The 18,904-nt window shown below is 53.2% G+C and overlaps 7 protein-coding genes across 7 annotated transcripts; 3 read left to right on the top strand and 4 right to left on the bottom strand.

The window, feature by feature from the left end:
• Window positions 1-2,291: 2,291 nt before the first annotated feature.
• A1O5_05173 (uncharacterized protein) lies at window positions 2,292-3,659 on the top strand (the record flags this gene model as incomplete). Its single annotated transcript, XM_007745775.1, has 3 exons — window positions 2,292-2,306; window positions 2,371-2,894; window positions 2,945-3,659. The coding sequence occupies 3 exons, from the start codon at window positions 2,292-2,294 to the stop codon at window positions 3,657-3,659; spliced, it is 1,254 nt and encodes a 417-aa protein (XP_007743965.1).
• A 2,282-nt stretch (window positions 3,660-5,941) lies between these two features.
• Window positions 5,942-6,874, top strand: A1O5_05174 (uncharacterized protein; the record flags this gene model as incomplete). Its single annotated transcript, XM_007745776.1, has 1 exon — window positions 5,942-6,874. The coding sequence occupies one exon, from the start codon at window positions 5,942-5,944 to the stop codon at window positions 6,872-6,874; it is 933 nt and encodes a 310-aa protein (XP_007743966.1).
• A 938-nt stretch (window positions 6,875-7,812) lies between these two features.
• On the bottom strand, window positions 7,813-8,206 carry A1O5_05175 (DnaJ like subfamily C member 19; the record flags this gene model as incomplete). Its single annotated transcript, XM_007745777.1, has 2 exons — window positions 7,813-8,085; window positions 8,156-8,206. 2 exons carry the CDS (start codon window positions 8,204-8,206, stop codon window positions 7,813-7,815), a joined length of 324 nt encoding a protein of 107 aa, XP_007743967.1.
• A 514-nt stretch (window positions 8,207-8,720) lies between these two features.
• A1O5_05176 (uncharacterized protein) lies at window positions 8,721-9,809 on the bottom strand (the record flags this gene model as incomplete). The annotated part of the gene is made up of 1 exon (XM_007745778.1): window positions 8,721-9,809. The coding sequence occupies one exon, from the start codon at window positions 9,807-9,809 to the stop codon at window positions 8,721-8,723; it is 1,089 nt and encodes a 362-aa protein (XP_007743968.1).
• Window positions 9,810-10,607: 798 nt separating this feature from the next.
• On the bottom strand, window positions 10,608-12,558 carry A1O5_05177 (uncharacterized protein; the record flags this gene model as incomplete). The annotated part of the gene is made up of 6 exons (XM_007745779.1): window positions 10,608-10,730; window positions 10,804-11,229; window positions 11,306-11,517; window positions 11,583-11,657; window positions 11,762-12,321; window positions 12,383-12,558. 6 exons carry the CDS (start codon window positions 12,556-12,558, stop codon window positions 10,608-10,610), a joined length of 1,572 nt encoding a protein of 523 aa, XP_007743969.1.
• A 1,854-nt stretch (window positions 12,559-14,412) lies between these two features.
• A1O5_05178 (uncharacterized protein) lies at window positions 14,413-15,735 on the top strand (the record flags this gene model as incomplete). The annotated part of the gene is made up of 1 exon (XM_007745780.1): window positions 14,413-15,735. One exon carries the CDS (start codon window positions 14,413-14,415, stop codon window positions 15,733-15,735), a length of 1,323 nt encoding a protein of 440 aa, XP_007743970.1.
• Window positions 15,736-16,909: 1,174 nt separating this feature from the next.
• Window positions 16,910-18,733, bottom strand: A1O5_05179 (uncharacterized protein; the record flags this gene model as incomplete). Its single annotated transcript, XM_007745781.1, has 4 exons — window positions 16,910-17,228; window positions 17,302-17,411; window positions 17,479-18,367; window positions 18,423-18,733. The coding sequence occupies 4 exons, from the start codon at window positions 18,731-18,733 to the stop codon at window positions 16,910-16,912; spliced, it is 1,629 nt and encodes a 542-aa protein (XP_007743971.1).
• Window positions 18,734-18,904: the final 171 nt, after the last annotated feature.

Here is an 18,904-nt window from a genome sequence, read left to right on the forward strand (position 1 = left end):
TTGGCCGCTCATAGTTCCCGTGTCCGTGCCGTTTCAAGACCATCTCCATGATGACGAAACTGACCTGACCAGTGACGCTGCTGACCTCGTGGATCAAGAAATGTTGTACTTGACAAAAAGGGCCACGGGGCCACGGGACGAAGCCGTATCTTGCGCAAGGCACGCATTTCAAACCACAACTCCAGCCGATGACGGCATCCAGGATTCGAATGGTGCGTGATTTTTGGTTGCCTTGCACCACCGGCATCAGACGACTTCGCCTGACGGGCTCGCAAGTCGACCGAGAAACTGGCCCGTCAGTGCGAGTGCCTGGCACCTGCTTGTTATGCACCAGTTCGCATGGCTGTTTGGGAGTTTTGGGTATGGCTGCTTGGGCCCCGATCTTATCGCTGGTTTGACAACTCCATGTCTCGGCTCCCCACAAGTCCTCTAAGAAGCCATGGTGCCTTGCCGGCGAAGTGCCTATTGTTTGCTAGTTGCTGTCCTCGTCCTTCAGTTATCAGGCCCAATGAGACACCTTGTTACCAACCTTCACAATGGCTCTATCGGCGGCTCCAATCAGCAACTCTCTTCAGGCCGTGAAGCGGGCATGTTGATTCGTGGAGTCGCAGCTACAGTCGTGTCTGGAGCGGATACCGAGAAGCGCTCACAACTGCCTGGGGGCATCCATTGTCGTCTTTTTTTTTTTTTTTTTCCTTGAACACCACGAAGCGCAGGTACCCAGATGATTCCTGACAGAGACTCTCCACTTCACCAGGTTCTGAGCGTGCATTCTCCTCACGGGCCCATAAGAGGTCCGTTGTATTCCCCCTCTTTTTCTGTTTTGCCTGCGCGCAGTAGACGGCCTTCGGTCTTCTTGATTCGTGGTCGCAGTGGGCCGCCGTCCGAACCCTGGCTGGTCAGTCCAGAGACTTGGAGAGTTCGAGGGGGAGGAGGGCTGTGGTGTCTGGCGCTTGGGGGTCGAAGCCAGTCAATTTTTAGTCAGGTACGGAGCGGCGCATTTTAGCCCATCAGCCCTGGCTGCTGGCTTGCCTGACCCATGACCTTGAGTAGTGCATGACCTGATCAGGCCATGCCCTTTCCAGCTTTCTGCCCCATCTTTTGCCATGGGCCATGGGTCCATGCCCATGCCCATGCCCCATGCCCGCAGTAGTGGCAGTCTCGCAGTGAGTGATCTGTCGGCATCAAATCGCAAGAGCTGATCAATTCCCAAAGATTATGGTTGCGTTGTCCCTCCCGTGTCCCTTATTGTTTTGGGTCGGAATTTTGCCTCTCTCCCTTTCTTTCGCCCTCTGGGCTGTTTTTGCTTCAGGAACGCGTAACGTGGGATCCGTAGGAGGGCGCGGCTGAGAAGGAGACAATTTCTTCAACCGCCCGTGCTGCTGAAACAAATGCCAGTGAACTGGTCTAGAGCTCGGTACGATTAATTTCCTGCTGCGAGCTTGAGACGCTTAGGCCCAGGCACGGGCGACCCCGCAGCAGTGTGGCAGAAGCAAGGAACACGGTCAGCCAGTCAGGCCAGTCAAACAAAAGGCCAGGAGAGGAGAAGGCCAAAGAATAGTATCAGCACAAGAATACTCAAATCGGCGCGATCAGCAGGTCTGTCAGAGGCAGAAAAAAAAAAAAAGAAGAGGAGATGGTCTTGCCTGACCATCATCCTTTCAAGCACCGTGAAACTTCTCTTCCAGCTTATCCTACTGCACTGTATGCTTTTGGATCCTATTTTGCCCACCTAGCAAGAACGGGTGCCAGAACTCTCGGCTTCCTCTCAACCTGAGCTGAACTCCACACGCTGCTGCTGCGATCCTCTCGATCGACGAACCACGAATCCACCCGCAAGCAAATCCCGAGCCTGGATTCCTAATAAAAGTGCCCCGATTCAGAACAGACAAGAACTATTTCCGCCCACCGTTCCACGCTGCCATTCCCACCGTTTACGGCCCATTCCACACATTTTCCCACAACTTCACTTTCTGTACCGAACTTCCACCACCTGTTCCATTGACGGATTGTTGCGATAGACTTTTTGTTTCTTCAATAGAGTCCTCGGTGACGGCTACACCGCTACCGACTCAGCGTCGGTATTTTGAGTCCAGCTGCGCTTGCCCGCTGTATTCCCCCTCGCGCTCCTCGATCCTCTGATTTCTCGGGCATTCCGAACCCCACAGCGCACAACACTACGCTCTCTCCTACCTTGGCTGCTACTCTTTCTTGACGACTCTCAAGTCTCAAGACTGCCTACAGTTTTGAGCTCGAGAGTCGTCTGATCTCAAGAACGCGACGATTTCAACATGGCCTCCTCCAAGGTGAGCAAAGGGCACGGCCCATTCTCGACCCGGTGCTCGTGCTGACTTGGCTTCGAAAACAAAGGAACAACCAAGTTCCCGTCCTGTCTCTGGCAGCTTCTCCTCCCGGCATCCTCCTGCCTCTGCCAGGCAACACTCCCACTCCGTCTCGCTGTCGGCTACGAACCCTTCTCATCGAGTGAACAGGAGGAAAAGCGTCAACGCAGGTGCTTCCACAACAGCGCAGGCTGCTATTGCCGCTGCTTTGAGGGACCAGGGTGATTTACCTGGAATACCCGTACAGAGCCACCGGAGGAGCGCCAGCTCCAGAAAGATGACGGAGTCACACTCGATGAGTGCTCGACCCAGCATGCACTCTTATTTCAATGGGCCCCCTGGCACGGCAGGCAGCCACGACAACGAGGTTCTTGAGGACAATTCCCATGACGAGGATGTCCCAGCTTCGTCCAGAAACCTCAAGAATCGAAACAGGAGGGCCAGTGAAGGGTCACATCTCATCAAAGGCGAGGGCAAAAAGTCGGGGATTGAATTGCGGTGCGATACCTGCGGCAAGGGCTACAAACACAGCAGCTGTCTCACCAAGCACCTGTACGTAAATCCCGTGGCCCTTACTCCGTTGACTGACACAATGGCAATAGCTGGGAACATGATCCGGCATGGGCAATCACGTCCAAGTTGCTCATCTCCAAACACCAACAGGTTCAATTGCTGGAGGCCGCCTCCGTGTTGTGTAACATGACTGCGGAGAATTTGCCAGCCGGTCAATCCGAGATTGAAGCCTCTGCGATCGATCCAAGCGAGGACTCGTCTGCATCTCCCGGGCTCTCCTCGTCCGAGATGCAGGACGAGCTCAGTTCTGTTGAGACAACCCCTCCTCCCATGAGTGAGGCGGCGTACCCCGTTCCAGATTCGAAAAGATTCAGCAGTGGCAGCACAGGCTTCTCCCGCTCGTACAGATCTATTCCATCCAGCTCCTATGCTGAGAGCTTTCATTCGCCAGGCCTACCGCCTTATCGACTCTCCGGGGCGGATTTCCGACCGAGCACCTCGGGGACTGACGATGGCACGCTGGCGGCCGCGACAGCTGGCCTCTCGTTCAGCAGCGGAACTCCTCGTACGAAGCCGTCCTATTTAGGCGCTGATGTGCCACCTGTACCACCATTGCCACAACAGTACCAATCCTTCAACAGCAAGTCATCTGACAGCACATTGACAGCTATATATAATCCTTTGTTGCAGATGCAGCCTCCCACCTTGACGCAGAAGCTATCCGACGAGCGCAACTATCGGGATGGGAGCGACGACAGAGATGTCCACATGGACGATGAAGAGATGTTCAGGATGGATCAATAACGTGGTGCAACAGAGCAGAGGCCGCGAGTTGATCATATCCGTCCAGTCCTTATGACGACCCTTATTTCCTACTCTCATTTGGCCAGATCATTCGGGCACCATCTTACTCAAATGTACGTATTTCTTGATTCCAACAGAAAACAGAAAACATCTCCTTCTGGACTCATCGGGGGCAATCGTCGAGTTCAGTACGCCGAATCAACCGCTAGGACAGATGACGACAGGAAGATGACGGTCCTTGGTTGCGCCGTTGGAGGAGATAATTCGACATGACGAAATTATTGGGGGCGAAAGCTACTGGAACTATTATATTTTTTCCCCCCCTTGGGTGGAGAAGAAAACTATATAACTTTCTGTGCTCCGCAGACGGATCCTCAAAGCACCGATGAGTCGACTCTTGCATCCGCTACGAAGTCGACGAGGTTAAAGTGAGTGGGACTGTCCAGGACTATGCATCGAGCAGGATACAATATTGCTATAACGAAATGGATTTCACTGTTTTCACCACAAGGTTTGGCATGGCTAGCCTCGCATCCTACCTTCATTGGGTCTTGAAGATCGACCTAGGGTAGGAATGATCATGTTTGCTTGTCTCAAGTTTGGGAATCTCTTTGATGGGGCCCGATAGTGGATTTACTGGTGTATAGCAGAGGCCACGGCATTGAGATTTATTGAAACTTTTCAAAACAACCCCGCGAGTTCGATCGGCAGGGTTTGACCCTTTACTAATTCATAGTGCTATGATTGACGATGGACCTTGATGTGCAGATGCGCGTCAGTGTGTGGACAGCGCTGATCAGGGGCAACTAACTTAGCAGGATGGAGAAAACATGGAGACAATGAAGATCTCAAGATCCTCTTATCTCGAGTCTTTGCCTCTACCTGAGCCCTGGGGATACTATGTCATGCATGGGGATTTGTTCAGGGTTTACTGATCAGCCGCTCTCCGATGGGCCTGTCTGCTACCTCTGGAGCGCTCTACACAAAGGCATTAGCTATATTCGCCCCTTCTGCTCAATCAGCCAACCCAGCCCGAAGATGCCAACCCCTGTTTCGGTCTGTTCAGCCATGCCAGCTAGTACTGGTGGTCGAGGAAGCTCTATTGGCACCATTGGTCATATTGCGGTGGCTGGTTTTGGTTGTCGCTTGCCCGAGCTGGGAGAGGAAAATCCTTTCCTCGAGGGTGATGTCCGGTCGGGAACCGGCAGATCTGCGTCCAAAGAATATCATTGACTTTGACGAACCGGGGCCAATGTCTCTCAGAAGGAGACTCTGTTCAAGTTCAAGTGATGTAGCTACGCATGAGTTCTGTTGAAGCCAAAATGCGATCATGAACTGTGCGACGCATCTATGGCAAGATAGTTCGAGAAAGCATGGATATCCTGAATCGGCTAGATAAAGTCCGGTAGCGTCGCTCTAACCCAATATTTCATCCTCCCGGTTGTCATTCTCGTATTATCTCGCTTTGGTCTGCCACGTATGTACTGTACTACGGTTTTCCATCAACTACCCACGTAGCCTTGCAGCCTCGTCGGATCCCTTGCTTGGGTGCCTCTCTCCTCGCCATTGCTTGCCTTTATCTTTAGATCGCACAACCTAGAAGTACGAAGACACTCTCCCAGAAAGAAGAAAGCGACCGCCATCCTCCGCTCTCTCCTTTCGGACCGAAGGCTTTCTTCCTCCATCTCCCACCCGTCCGAAGACCCCGGTACCTGCGCATAACTATGCCACTCACAGCCGCGGAAATCCTCGCCCATCCGGCCTTTGACACCATCGACTGGCACTTGGCGCCCACACGGTCCGGATATTGCGAGACTGCCACGGGGAGACATGGAGGTCCGTTTAAACTATACTGGGAGATCCATGGTAAGGGAGATGTTAAGTTAGTTGTAGGTCCCCCCTTCCCCTTCTTTTCTTGCTCTTTCCGTCCTTCTTGTTTGCCTTTTGTGTGTTATTCAGTCGGCAGGCTGGAGATGGCGGTTGGATATTGTATTGAATTGAGTGCTCCGGCATCATGAAATGATCGAGAGGTTGGAAAACCACGAGACTTGTCGCAAAACTGGGTCAATTGGCTATGTACAGGACCGCATCATGTTGGGGGAAAGAGAAATCAGGCTCTATTAGAGAGAGGATGTGGTCTGTCTGTCTTGGAGACGCCGACCCGCGTGAACGGCTCATCAGCTCTGTTATCCCTGGTCTTGACCGTCAACTCAGGACAATTCCTGTCCGTGCGGTTACCTCCACATTAAGACCTACGCTGACAGCTTCATCCGCAGTGGATAATGGGCCTCGCCGCCTACCGCACGGCCTGGAAACGGCAGACCAAATACTTCGGCCACGACCGGCCTGACAAGTACTCGTGCTTCGTGTTTGACAACCGTGGAATGGGTCTCAGCGACAAGCCTGCGTGCCTCTATTCCACGTCTGAGATGGCTCGAGACGTGATTGACATGCTCGAACATGTCGGCTGGCTTCCACCGTCGTCTGTTTCCTCTGCATCTCCCAATCATGAAGGATCCGACACAGTCAAGACGAGTCCCACTCCTCCAAAGCGAGACCTGCACATCATAGGCGTCAGCATGGGTGGCATGATCGCCCAAGAATTGTCCCTTATCCTGCCGCAACACATTGCCTCGTTATCGCTGATCTCGACGGCCCCGCGTATTGTGCGCACCGTACCTTTCGTGCAAAACCTCCGCCAGCGCATCAACATGTTCATCCCGCGCGACATCGACGTGCAGCTGGACGAGATCGCGCACCGCCTCTTCTCCGAGGAGTTCCTCGCGGCACCGGACATGGAGCACCCGGAGCACAACTTCCCCACTAACCGCGACCGCTTCGCTGCCGGCGAGCTGCAGAAGCGCATGGACAAGGAAGGATTCACAAAGAAGGGCTTCATGCTGCAGGCCATTGCGGCCGGGTGGCACCACAAGTCGGCCCACCAGATCCAGAAGATGGGCGATCTGGTGGGCAGGGAGAGGATCGCCGTGGCGCACGGCACAACTGATCGCATGATTGATTTCCGCCACTTTGAGATGCTGCGCGACGAGCTTTCCGAGGACCCCGCCGCCGATAAATCCGACAATACAGGGCGGGGATCCTGCGTGTTTCGAGTCTGGGAGGACAAGGGCCACGTGCTTGTGTGGGAGGCTGAAGAAGAGTTCAACAGATTTTTGGAGGAGCGATTCAAGACGTGTGCGAGCTTCGAGGGCTGATCCCAAGCCTTACTCCATCTCCATACTTCTACATCGTGTTCGGAGCGTGTTGGGTACGCGGTGCCATGAGCATTCAGATCGGGAGTGACACTAACATTAACACCTGGAACGGGAGCAGGAGCAGGAACAGGAACAGGCCCAAGAGAAGGAGTACACCCGCAACCAGAGCAGCCCGGGAATATAACACCCCCTACAGTAGGGTACTAGAAGTAGACGCGAAAGACGGACCTCGCACAGAACAGAACAGGATGTATACTACCTATCACCAGCAGCAGGAGGAATACCACGTAATATCCACCGCCTAGATAAACAACCAAGGACAGCCGCATGGAAACATATGGAGCACGGTCCAAGGAACTCCGTATTCGCGGCCGGGGAGGAGACATTTCCTTGTTCTCGAGTCTTTGCTCTTCTTCACACCTTTGCTTCCTCTTCTCCTTCTTCTTCGGAGAAACTCTCAGGTTCAAACAATGAAGTAGGGCTTCAGGGGGAAGAAGGATTGAACAAGGGGCCAGAAGAGTGAAGTAACGGGGTACGACGTTGTCAACAGAAATCTCTTCGTTCTGAATGCGTCTGTCGCCTACCCTTCCATCCTTTGCTCCGTTGATATACAAAACTTCCGCCTTCTCCTCATGCCGCTGGAGATTCCCGTCCCTGTGGAGCGGAGATATATACATGCTCTCTTTTGTTGTACACGTCTTCCGCTTCTTGGACAAACACCTGTCAGTGACGAGATAAAAACTTGGATTCGTCTCTGAAGATGTAATATCCATGTGCAAAGCCATTAATAACGCCGTGCTCTTCTTGCCCGTATATATACGCCTCCATGTCACAACGCCCGCGCTATGCGCCGTGAAAGCCATAAATGGATCTACCCCGAAGTCCAGGGCGTTTGTAGAATGATTTCTTGATTACACCCTTCGTCTCGGTTATCCTCATCACCCGTTCTTTTCCAAAAACTCCTTTGCCTCGTTCACCTTGCTGGCCAAGTACGGACTGCCGCCTCTGTCCGGGTGATTCGACAGCATCAATGCTCGATGATTTTTTCGGATCTTCTCCTTCGTGAGTGTTCTCTCGCTGAGGTCAAGGATGAGCGATGCCTCTCGCCGCGTCATCTTGGGTTCGAAGCCGCCCTTGTAGAAGGTCCGACCAAGGGCGTTGAGCCCGTTGGGGTTGCGCCAGCGACGGAATGCGACCAGGCCAGCACGGCCCTGTGATGGGTTGTTAGTATGCTAGCGGACAGAGAGGGGAAGGAAGTTCAAGATGACGAGAGGGACGTACAAAGAATGCGGCGGCGGCGATGCCCACGCCGATAGCGAGTGTCGAGGCCATTTTGTTTTGCGGTCGAGAAGACGGTGCAGGACGCTTTTCCTTCTTTTTAAAAGGTGACGAGGATCTTCGATGATAAGGAGATGTGGTTAGTGGAGAGGATGAGTCGGTACCAACGTTGTGTCGTGTCGAGGAAGAAGAATCAAGCAGCTCAACCCGCTGCTAAAGAGGTGGACGGCATGGACAATCGCTGCGGAATGAAAAAGATTCGGTTTCTAGAAAGCTGGCTGGTTTTCCGCATGTGGAAGTCCCGATGCCGCGAATTCTCCGAGATATTACCGCGGAGCATTTAATGCGTCAAGCGAAGAGCACTTTTAAGGCTCTATGCTCCGCCGCATTCATATCTGCCCTCGCTGCCTCGCTGTTCTTGGAAGACCCATCAAAGGCCGATGCAGGCACGGTGATAGACTGACACTCCCCGCTTTCATCGTTCTGTCCGCCCAAAGGCCGACGACCCATAGAAAACGCAAAACTGCCTACGTAGATATCTACTTCTCAGTGCCACACCCGCAACATCCTACCAAAATGCCAACACCCTGGCTTCAATGCTCTCTCTGGGTTCCGCATCCTCAGTGCCTACGACGAAGGGACTTCCGTGTCCCCCAGCGGCTGCAACGTCCTTATCGTGCTCACTGTCCGTGTCTGCAAACTTGATCATCATCACCTCGTGCGGCTTCTGTTCAGAGACGTAGTACCATTCGTGGTCCTCGCGCTTTTGCGGTCGCGAGATGGTGTATGCTTCGAGCAGATATTCTCCCTGGAAGCCCTTGGCCCGGTAGTCGAAGGTATGGAGGTCGTTGTGGATATTGCCCGGAGACTTCCAATTCAACACGGCAATGGGATCCCGCTTCACTGTCTTGAGTGGCCTCCACACGCTGTACGCCGCCACGCGCGGTCCTCGATTTCCTGCCTCGTGGGCTTTGATCGCCTCGGCGCCCGCTTCAGCAAAGTCGGCGCGGCAGTATTTGATCGTGTCGCGGAGACCTTTGAGCGTGTAGTCCACGTGCAAAGCGCGGGCCGGTTCGAGAGATCTTTCCGGCTCCTGCGGGGAAACTACAGTGTCGAGGAGTACATAGTCAGAGCATGCTTCTGGTTCTATCAAGATGATTCCGGAGAAGAAGAATGACGGGGTCAACCTACTCATTGGACGGTCAGACGGAAGTGCACTGATCATCTTGTCCAGCTCTCCGCCGCGGGGATGGTAGAAGGTCCTGTCAGCGTCATATTCCCGCGCCTTCTTACGGCGAAAAGCGACATTGTTGACGATTGCGGTTTTGCACCCGGTCACGGTCTCGACAAGTTCTTGCACCGCCGGGATGTATGTCTGCAGGATGTCTTCTTCGGTCGCCCACGCGCTGGGGTCAATGTAGTGCTCGACGACCGTGAAACCATGCTTGTGGAGGCCCTCGGCACCCTTGGCCAACTTCGTGTCGGTCCGGTAGTCGTTGAGGGTCAATTTCTCCTCCCTGAGGTTTCTTGGTGCTGGCCTGGAGAAAAAACTCCGCTCCTCGGCGGGGACAGACCGGTCAGGCTCCTCGTACCGGAAAATGGCCTCAACAGCTGGGGCAGATGCTGTTGTTGTTGTCGCGGTCGTTGTGACCGACATGTTGATACGATGATATGTGGCTGCCCGAAGGATACAAATAAAAACGTGATCTCAACCAAACTGTTGTATCGGTATTCGGCACTGGCAAGGCTACCTACTTACACGCCTGGTTGTTCCTGTTCTCTTCATTCTTTTCCTCCGCCGCGAGGGGCAACCCCGGTTTTATATCATCCCACGCGTGGTAAGCCTAAGCTGACGGCGACATATTTGCCACGGCCCAAGGCCCGCCACGAAGAACCAGACAAGACGGGACAAGACAATATAATGCCCATCCAAGTTAGTTACCTGATACATGTCTACCTGGGGCCTGTCAAGCTGTGTAACTACCTACCTAGTTGGGACGGACGGACGCACCCCGGAGATCCTCCCCCAAAATGGTGGGGTGGGATACATCAGCAATGACATACTTGCACTTTGTCTTTGCGAATATAACCCTTCCAGAACGGGGCCGTGAGCAGAAAGGCAGAGCTTTTTGATTGAAGGATATGTAAATTGTCCATCAATAGCTGAATGAATGGTTCCCGGAGGGCGATTGCCCTTTTGCGTGGGCAGGCCTTTCTCCTTCGTGAGGTGACTTCACGGGTTAGATACACAGGTAGCTATTGTTGTGTAGTGAGCGAACACTGATATTCTTTCTGTTCTATATTCGCAACGCGCTAGTCTATCGCCTGCATCAAATAAAAGGGTTTGGTTGAGCTATTCTTGGATGTGCCGAGTTGCCTGTTCTATTCGACCGCGGCCAAAAGAGCAGGGAGGAAGATTGATTCCACACCGATCAGCCTTCAGACGAGCGACTGATCAACCCTCCTGACGACCCTCGCACGTCGCCACGGGACCTTTGTATTTGCGACGGGCGCTGAAGACGTAGTTGACCGCCGAAATCAACATGACTCCAGCAAAGAGGACGATCGCCCAGTTCATCTGTTTGGAAAATCTCATGTCAGCGCTTTCTTTTCATGTCCGGTCAAAGCGTCAATGGGAACGGTCTTCTCACCTCTTCCGCGTTGGGTTTCCAGTATATGGGCCAAAATGCCCAGAAGAAAGCGAAGGTGGCATAAGTGAGGCCGAGCCCGTTGACCAGGATCCCCCACTTGCCCAGGCTCCAAAAGACCGGCGGGAGAGTCTCTGGCAGCGAGATGCGGCGCCAAAGCACACAGGCGATACTGATTGCGTATGTGGCCATCAGCGCCACGATGGCCAGGCTGATGATCGCGTTGAATGCCACGGGACTTCCCAGGTAGATGAGACTCATGACCACCGTGTACCCCCAGGTGACGTAGCATGCGTTGGCAGCAACGTTGAGCTGCGGGTTGACTTTCTTCATCCAGTTTGGGAAGGGCATTCCGTCGTCGCGGGCGAAAGCGAAAAGTTGTCGCGAAGTCGAGGCGAAGCAGCTGGTGGAGATCATGAACACTAAGATCTTTGGGGCGTGACAATCTAGTTAGTGACCGTGGAACAGTAGCTGAACAAAACGAATTTCGCCAGTGAAACCTTACAAACATGATGGCCGTGATGGCTTGAGCACCCGCCGTGCTGAGAGAGTTTTGCAAGATCCACACAAACGGGAATGCTTCAGTGGTGGCAGTGGCCACGTCGGTCATGCCAAACAGGAAGACAATCAGCATGGCGAACGCGAGAGGAATGTTGAACATGTATGCCCAGAACATAGTTTTCGGCGTGACCACACTGGCGTTCTTGACTTCTTCCGCTGCATTTGCGGGTCAGTGGACTGCTTCAAATCGGCGCCGGGAGGAGATGGAACTGTGTGCTTACAGAGATGAGCGACGGCATCAGAGGCCAGGACGTTCCACATGGCAGGTACTTGGCCGACCATGACAGCGAGTCCCACTACAGACACTCAAGGTCAGTGTATGATGCATCAACTCGAGTAAAGATTCTTTGCAACGGATAGGAAAAGACAACAGTAGTTGGCTGTGTAAGGCTCAACGTACTCAGTGGGAAGTTACCACCATTGTCGGTAAAAGTGAGAAAAACCTCTCTCCCACCGTTCTTGGGCGATGCGACGGCAATGGTGATGAGAACGACAAAAAACCCGGCAACATGCAGCGCGACGAAGACGTTTTCCAGCAGTGCCAGCTTCTTTGCACCCCAGACATTGATGGCAGTCACCAAAGTGCCGATGAGAATGCTCAGGAGCGCGGTGTACCAGTTCTTAATGTCAAAGTCCGGATTCCCGAGCTGGACCAGCGCCATGACAAGCTGGGCCGCGAACATGCAGTCGGAAGCGACAAAAGATTGCCAACAGAGAGAGCTAAGCCATCCCGAAGTGTAGCTGAGACCCTTTTGGTAGCGTCTTGACGCAAATTCGCTGACCCAGTGGTACTGTCCTCCCGCCGTGGGCGCCATTGAAGCCATCTCGGCAAGGCTGAGGACGATGAAGAATTGGCCCGTGATGATCCAAGTGTAGCTCCAGAACATGCCGGCTGTGCCGCCGTCGACGAGCATTTGGAAATTGTTCAAGGCGACAAACTCCGTGTAGCAGCTGTTAGTCCTACTATGAAGAGGTTGGCAGAGGGGAACAGGAAAAGACTTATCAAGTGCCCATTGTGCACGAGGTGAAGCCGACACTGCTGATCCAGTTGAAGTTGCGCTTGAACTCCTGCTTCTTGCCCATCCTCGCCATGTCTTTTTCATCTTGATCGATCGCATCGCTGCTGTTGTCGCTGCCGACTGCCTCGGCCGAGTATAGCCCTTCTTTCTTGGGAAGACTGTCGTCCAAAGTCGCCATTTTTCAGGGTTGCCAGGTTTCGAAAAGCACGGGAGAGGGAGAAGGATGTCAGGACGACAAACAGTCGAGAGGAAACCCGGCTTGACCAAATAATATCATGTACTCGGCGACAAGGTGAATGGTGAAATTAGCAACACAATCTAGACCTCAGCGTCCATTCTCGGAGGCGAGTACAAATGCATCCCAACTACTACCTACCAACACCTTGCCAACACCCACCAGGGATATAAGCTTTTGGTACCTGCTCGTAGCGGTAAGCTTCGAAAGATAAGGAAATTCGGGACTTGTCCGCAGGTTGCCTCGTCAGCCAATTGATTCGAGCCTCGCTAGCCAGCCTTTAGATAAACATCGATGAGGGATGCGAGACAAATCATCTCGGTCTTGCAGAAAGGGCGCAGATTGCAATATCGAGCATCCGTTGCCAAAATAGACTTTGACGGCACCACGAAGCTGGCCTAGGGAATTGTTGACCCCCTTCGAACAGACGGTGTCAGCGGTCAGAATCCTCCACTGTTATCGCCAACAAGACCATCAAGAGTTTCGCTTGCAGTGCGAGTTCTCACTCTGGCAGCTAATTAGCTTCACTCCAGAGACAGCCGTCCATACCTAGTCGGACTTTCTCGCAGTTCAGCGCCATGCTGTTTCTTCAGCCACCACGTGGCTTTGGCATCGCATTGGCTCCGTTTATCCGTGAACGAGGTCAGTGGCGCGTCCTCATCTCAAATGGTGCTTGGTTTAGTACACACTCTCGCAGCCCCGTATCGTGTCTCAGCGTCGAGGCTAGGAGATGTCCATCATTGGCATTGACCCAGGCGTCCTTCCAACGCCACGAGTCAAGGTTGGTATGTACCTCCTTTTAGCGAGTGATCGGGCACAGAGATCAAGTTGCAACAACGGCAATCAAGCCAATGATCTGAAAGAAAGGATGATTTGGTCCCTCTCGATCGGTCTGATCCGATGCCATAATCAAATTAGCTGCCCGGATAGTGAGATCCAAAATCATGGGACGACTGTCCTTTGACACATCCCATCACTTAGCCATACTTGATAAGACATCCGTGGCCCTGGATATAGTTTGCACCCGGGGTGTGATGGGAAGCACTACCATTCTCTTTGTACGGGAAGCACTAGATGAGTGTGGCATTTGAAGGCCTGCTGCTGGTTTAGTCTCGATTTGAGGCTCCCTCTGAACTCTGGTTGGCTGTATCGCAAGACCCCCCGTCGGCGAGGTCCTTTCTAGAACATTGCTCCTCCAATATTGAGCTCTCTCGATATTTCGGGTAAATATACGGGATGTTGACCTGCCAAGCTGGCACGTTGTCCATAGAGAAATACTGTACCTCGTAGAGAAGCAAAATAGTTGAACAGGGCAGTTGGTCTTCGCCATTTGATAAAGGCTCAGAGGGTGTTGTCCCGGCAACAAACAGAATTCACGTCCTCGCCTTGATACTAACTTCCCTCGAATCCTTTATAGAATCACTACACTTGCATCCTTTTCGACTTACAACACCAGCCTCCTTGTACCCCAGACAAGGGGCTCTAGCCTCTCCCTTCCCGCTCACGCGGGGAAGCTCCATCTCCACCTTGTACTCGGTGTGGAGTATTGACAAACAGCTGCTTCGCCTGCGCAAGCTTTTCCGACGACCCTCCGGAGCTTGGACCAGACCCTGACACTCAAACCGAGGCATTTACATCCAGGATAGCATGCTTTCATGTTTTGTAAACACGGTGCCTCCTGCAGACGCCCCTCCTGGATCCCTTGGCGATATATCTACGCTGAATTACTTGACTGACAATCTAGGATTGTAGAAATGACCAGCCAAGGGTCTCTTCCGCCGTATCTTGACTGGCTTCATGTCTTCAGCAGCGACTCTCAAGGTCATTGTAGTTGGTGGCGGCATCGCCGGCCTGTGTACAGCCATTGGACTACGCCGTGCTGGCCATGATGTCCACCTATTTGAGAGAGCGCCAACCGCCACAGCTTTTGGCGCCGGGGTTGTTATCGGCTTTAATGCTTCAAAGGTGCTCACATCATGGGGACTGGACTATGCAGAGTACCACATCAACGTTGCCGAGACATTCAAAATGGTCAAGGGCGACACTTTCGAGGAGATAATGAGTTTCCCGCCCGGCCTATACGAGAAGCTTGCGGGCGGAAGCCGACAGTACTACGCTCATCGCATCGACCTCCAACAAGCCCTGCTCAACCTAGCAACTCAGCAAGATGGGCCAGGACGGCCCGTGACCATCAGCTACTCTGCTGATGTTGCCGCATACGAGCCCGATGAAGGGAACATAACGCTTAGAGATGGTACAAAGGACAAGGCAGACTTGGTCGTCGCAGCGGACGGGGTACACTCGCTTGCACCTCACCGTCTACTCGGCTCAAACGCTGCCGCTTACGACATCTCTCACACAGGCACCACCATCATCCGTTTCATGCTCCCCTCCTCTGCCGTTCTCTCCGACCCGCAAACCGCACACCTCATTGCCTCCTCAGGCCAATTCACCTGGTTCGTCCACCCTGACCGCAATCGCTGGCTGCTGCAATATCCTGTTCGCGATAACAGCGAGATCAACTACGGTATGTACTCCCGCGTAACCACCCACGAACAGGTCACGGAACAAGTGTCTCGGTTTAAATGCAATCGCGAAAGTCTCCGCCGTGAACTCGAAGGTTTTCATCCGGATATCGGAAAGCTTGCGGAGAAAACGAGTGAGATTTTGCCCGTGTGGAAGCTTGCCGAGAGACCACCCCTTCCGACGTGGTTCAAGGGAAGGCTCGTTGTGGTGGGAGATGCAGCTCATCCAATGCTGCCGAATCAAGGTCAAGGCGCGGGTATGTGTATCGAGGACGCAGGCGCGTTGGGAGCCTTGTTTAGCGAGATGAGCGAAACCGGTATAGAGAGTATCACCAGGAGATTGGAACTGTTCTTCAAGTTGAGATATCCGAGAGCTTCGGCCGTGCAGTTGATTAGCCATTGTCCATATTTTGAGGATGCGGTTGGAATCATGTGGGCAGAGCTGGTCAAGGTGGCGAAACCACAAGATTTGCCCAGAGTCAACGACAGGAACAACATAAGAGAATGGCTGTTCGCTTACGATGTGAACTCTGAAGCTGGAAAGATCCTCAAAACAAAGCAGGACTTAGCACTGGGGAATGGTCTGGTATCCTGACAGAATTGAGTGGCAGAACATTCCAAGACGAGAAAACAATGAAGAAAGAAAGATCGTTTCTCTATCCATCACTGCTGTTCTCTTTCCCGAGCAGGAAGGATGCGAGAGACACAAGGGGCCTTGCGAGCTGGGTAAGGGATCCCCCCTTGCTCTCTCAGCCTTGCCATCAGGAAGATTTCGATCCTAAAGCAGCGTCATCTACGACTAACTACCTTAGTGGCCCCCCTTTTACTTTCCACTGTACTACTTTCTCCATCCAGATCTAAGGATAAATGTACGACGTTCGGGAAGCACGAACATAGAAGGGCTATTTCTCAAGCTACTATACAGCATCAGGCAGCTGGCTTTTGACGTCCCCCTTGGATGTTCCTTCCTCCCGCCGTTCAACCAAGTCACGGACTTTGGCACTACCTTGTTGCAGCCATGTTCGGGGCCCCTTGGACGACCTTCACTCAACCTCGTACTTGTGTCTTCAGGTGTTCGTCCTGCCGGCCTGAAGACTCCCGATAAAGTGTCAGCTTAGGACCAAAAAACACGAGGTAGGAAAGGGGGAAATTAGCTGCAACGTAAACGACTGCGACGTAGTCATGTCAGGAGCGGACTAGCCTGGTGTTGCGGCCGTGCTCTCGCCCACACCAAGGTACCAGAGGCGATCGTCAAGGTTTCAAGGGTGGTGCGCCGTCATGAGCCGGTGGTGTCAAATTGTCCAAGGCCGGGCTATGCGGCTAGTGGGCTGAGAAGTCGAGGCTCATACAGTACGGAGTACGGAATGCCAGACGACTACCTATGCGGGTGCGTACTTCAGGAAAAAAATGGCACAGTCTCACAAGGGTCATCGGGGCATGTGTATATGGGAATATGTTCTCCCTCCAAACCAAATACCGTTTGGACCACTGTGTGGAGTATATTCGGGACCATCCAACTTGGTACTTCATGGATGAGGTATCCGGGATCGGCGTAGAGAAAAAAAGAACCACCGTGGCCGGAATCAATATCCTTAGCATTGGCCTTAGTCCGCTTGCTCGCGCAGCTCACTACCTCATGATTCGTGATATTACGTACAATTGTTTCCTTATAGTTCTTCCCGTTCCCCTCGTCGATCTGTAATCGATCTTTTTTCCTCGCGTACCAGATGGCCGCATGTCCGTCCTTGATCATCGCGTCCCCTTCAAATCTAGGACTCCTTTCGTGCCCTCCTTCGTGCAAGGAACGCTTCGACATCGACCTCAGAAACGGGTATCGTGTCCTGCTCAACGACGTGATAATAGCCTCGCATTTCAGGAAAGACGTCGGCAAACTTCTGGCTGATGGACCAGTGCGACAGGCTACATATGTGGCTGGCAAAGGTGTCTGACAGGGTCATGGTCCCGGTCTCCGGGTCCGTCGTGATCGCCGCTTCCAGTCCGTGTGCCCAGTTGACGCTGCATCCGAGAGTTTGGATGGCCATGATGTAGTCGCGCATGTCTTGGATCAGTCCGTCGCGCATCTCGGGGCTGGGGAAAAGGCAAACACCCAGGCGTTTAGCATGCAGAGCAAAACTATGTAAGAGAGGTGGGAGAGACTTACAATATCGGCAGATCCACGCCGGGGTGATGACGGACTAGTCTTTGAAGGGGGGTCGGTTTCATCGCATCTGGGAGCAGGGCGTATGTCTCAGCCGAAGGTGCAATTGTCCACTATTAGTCCGTCAGCTGAGTCGCTTTCCCCCGTTTTTCTCCTTAATTTCACTGGCCTGAGACTGACACGCATGAAATGGGCATAGGTGGAAACCCACGCCAATGCGACATATATGTCAAAGTTCTTTAGGAGACGCATGTACTCGCAAGCCCACGTCGCCGGCGTATGTGGATCGTCAGGCCGGCGCTCGCGAAAATAGAGGGCCAAGTCGACTTGCGAAGATCCCAGTACAACTTCGACGGGAAACCCGGCAGCCAGTTGTCTCCGTCCATAGTCCCGAAAGTCAGTATATGCTGCAGCCATTGGACATCGTTCTCCCTCGAACAGCATCGGCTGGACGAGGTACTCCGGAATGTCAAGATTGACCAGCTGCTGCCGCTGTACCAGCAAACCCTGACCTGTATCCGTCTCAGTTGATAATAAGGGGAAATCACCGAATATGCTGATCAACTCTATGCTTGGAGTCTCGTGCTCCCTCAAACAAAAGATTCGATATTGATCTCTGGGGTCGGTTGGCCTGAGTGTCTGCAGAGTTGCATCGGACAGGATTGGCAGATACCATTGGTCATCGTACGAACCGGCTGGACTGGTCAATATGTTAGAGGGACCTGCCTCAGGCGCGGCTTCAGGGGTTCCTTCCAAGAGAATCGCCCGCCGCCGTGTCAACTCTCCTTTCTGACTCACGTCGTCCTCAAACTGCTCTCGATCTGTCGTTCGAGCTTGGAATAAAAACCAGGGTTCGTGTTGCTCGGCGTGTGACGAGGCTGACGACGTGGCTGCTAGTTCGGGCTCGTCCAAGCCTAGTCTCTCTGCAAGCACTTGAATTTGAGAATCATCTCTGAGCCTTTTTCGGATTTCATCATCCCCGGAATAGATCAGTTGGAGAAGCCGCTGCACCATCTCCTTCTGGAGCGCGGATTCTGTCTCGGCTCGCTCCCAATGGATTTTGCGTCGCCTATCAAGAGTTGCGTCATATACACATGTGAGTCCCGATCGACTGCAAGCGCTACAAGGGTTGCCCGCAGAACACTGATGAGGACGCAAATGTCAGAAGAACACGGTCGAGCATACCGAGGAGGCAGGTCACCTTGGATTTCCGGATCTTGCAGCTGAAACAAGCGGTTGACGCTTTGCGCCTGGACGGGCTCGAACTCGGGCCCAGGGCGAGCGCCTCCACTCTGGGACGGATATGGCTCATTCGCTTGAGCTCCTTGGGCAGGATTGTGTATATCTTGGTCGAGTTCAGAGTGGCTTTGATGCTGAGAACCATTTCTGGGGCACCCACAACTTCGGTGATCGTTGATACAGAGAAGGGTTTCATGGGAGTGGGACCTTGCCATATGACGGTCACTCGGTTCCAACAAGCGGACATAATCATCCCTCTTCTGGTACTGTAGAAGAGTTTCCTGGGTGCATATAGTTGGAACCTTTCGAACGTTGTAGCGCTGTACACGTGACAATGGGCTGATGGTGCTGATACTCGTCGATGCTC

Source organism: Cladophialophora psammophila, assembly GCF_000585535.1.
Source record: "Cladophialophora psammophila CBS 110553 chromosome Unknown aczJe-supercont1.7, whole genome shotgun sequence".
In the NCBI taxonomy this organism is placed as follows: domain Eukaryota; kingdom Fungi; phylum Ascomycota; class Eurotiomycetes; order Chaetothyriales; family Herpotrichiellaceae; genus Cladophialophora; species Cladophialophora psammophila.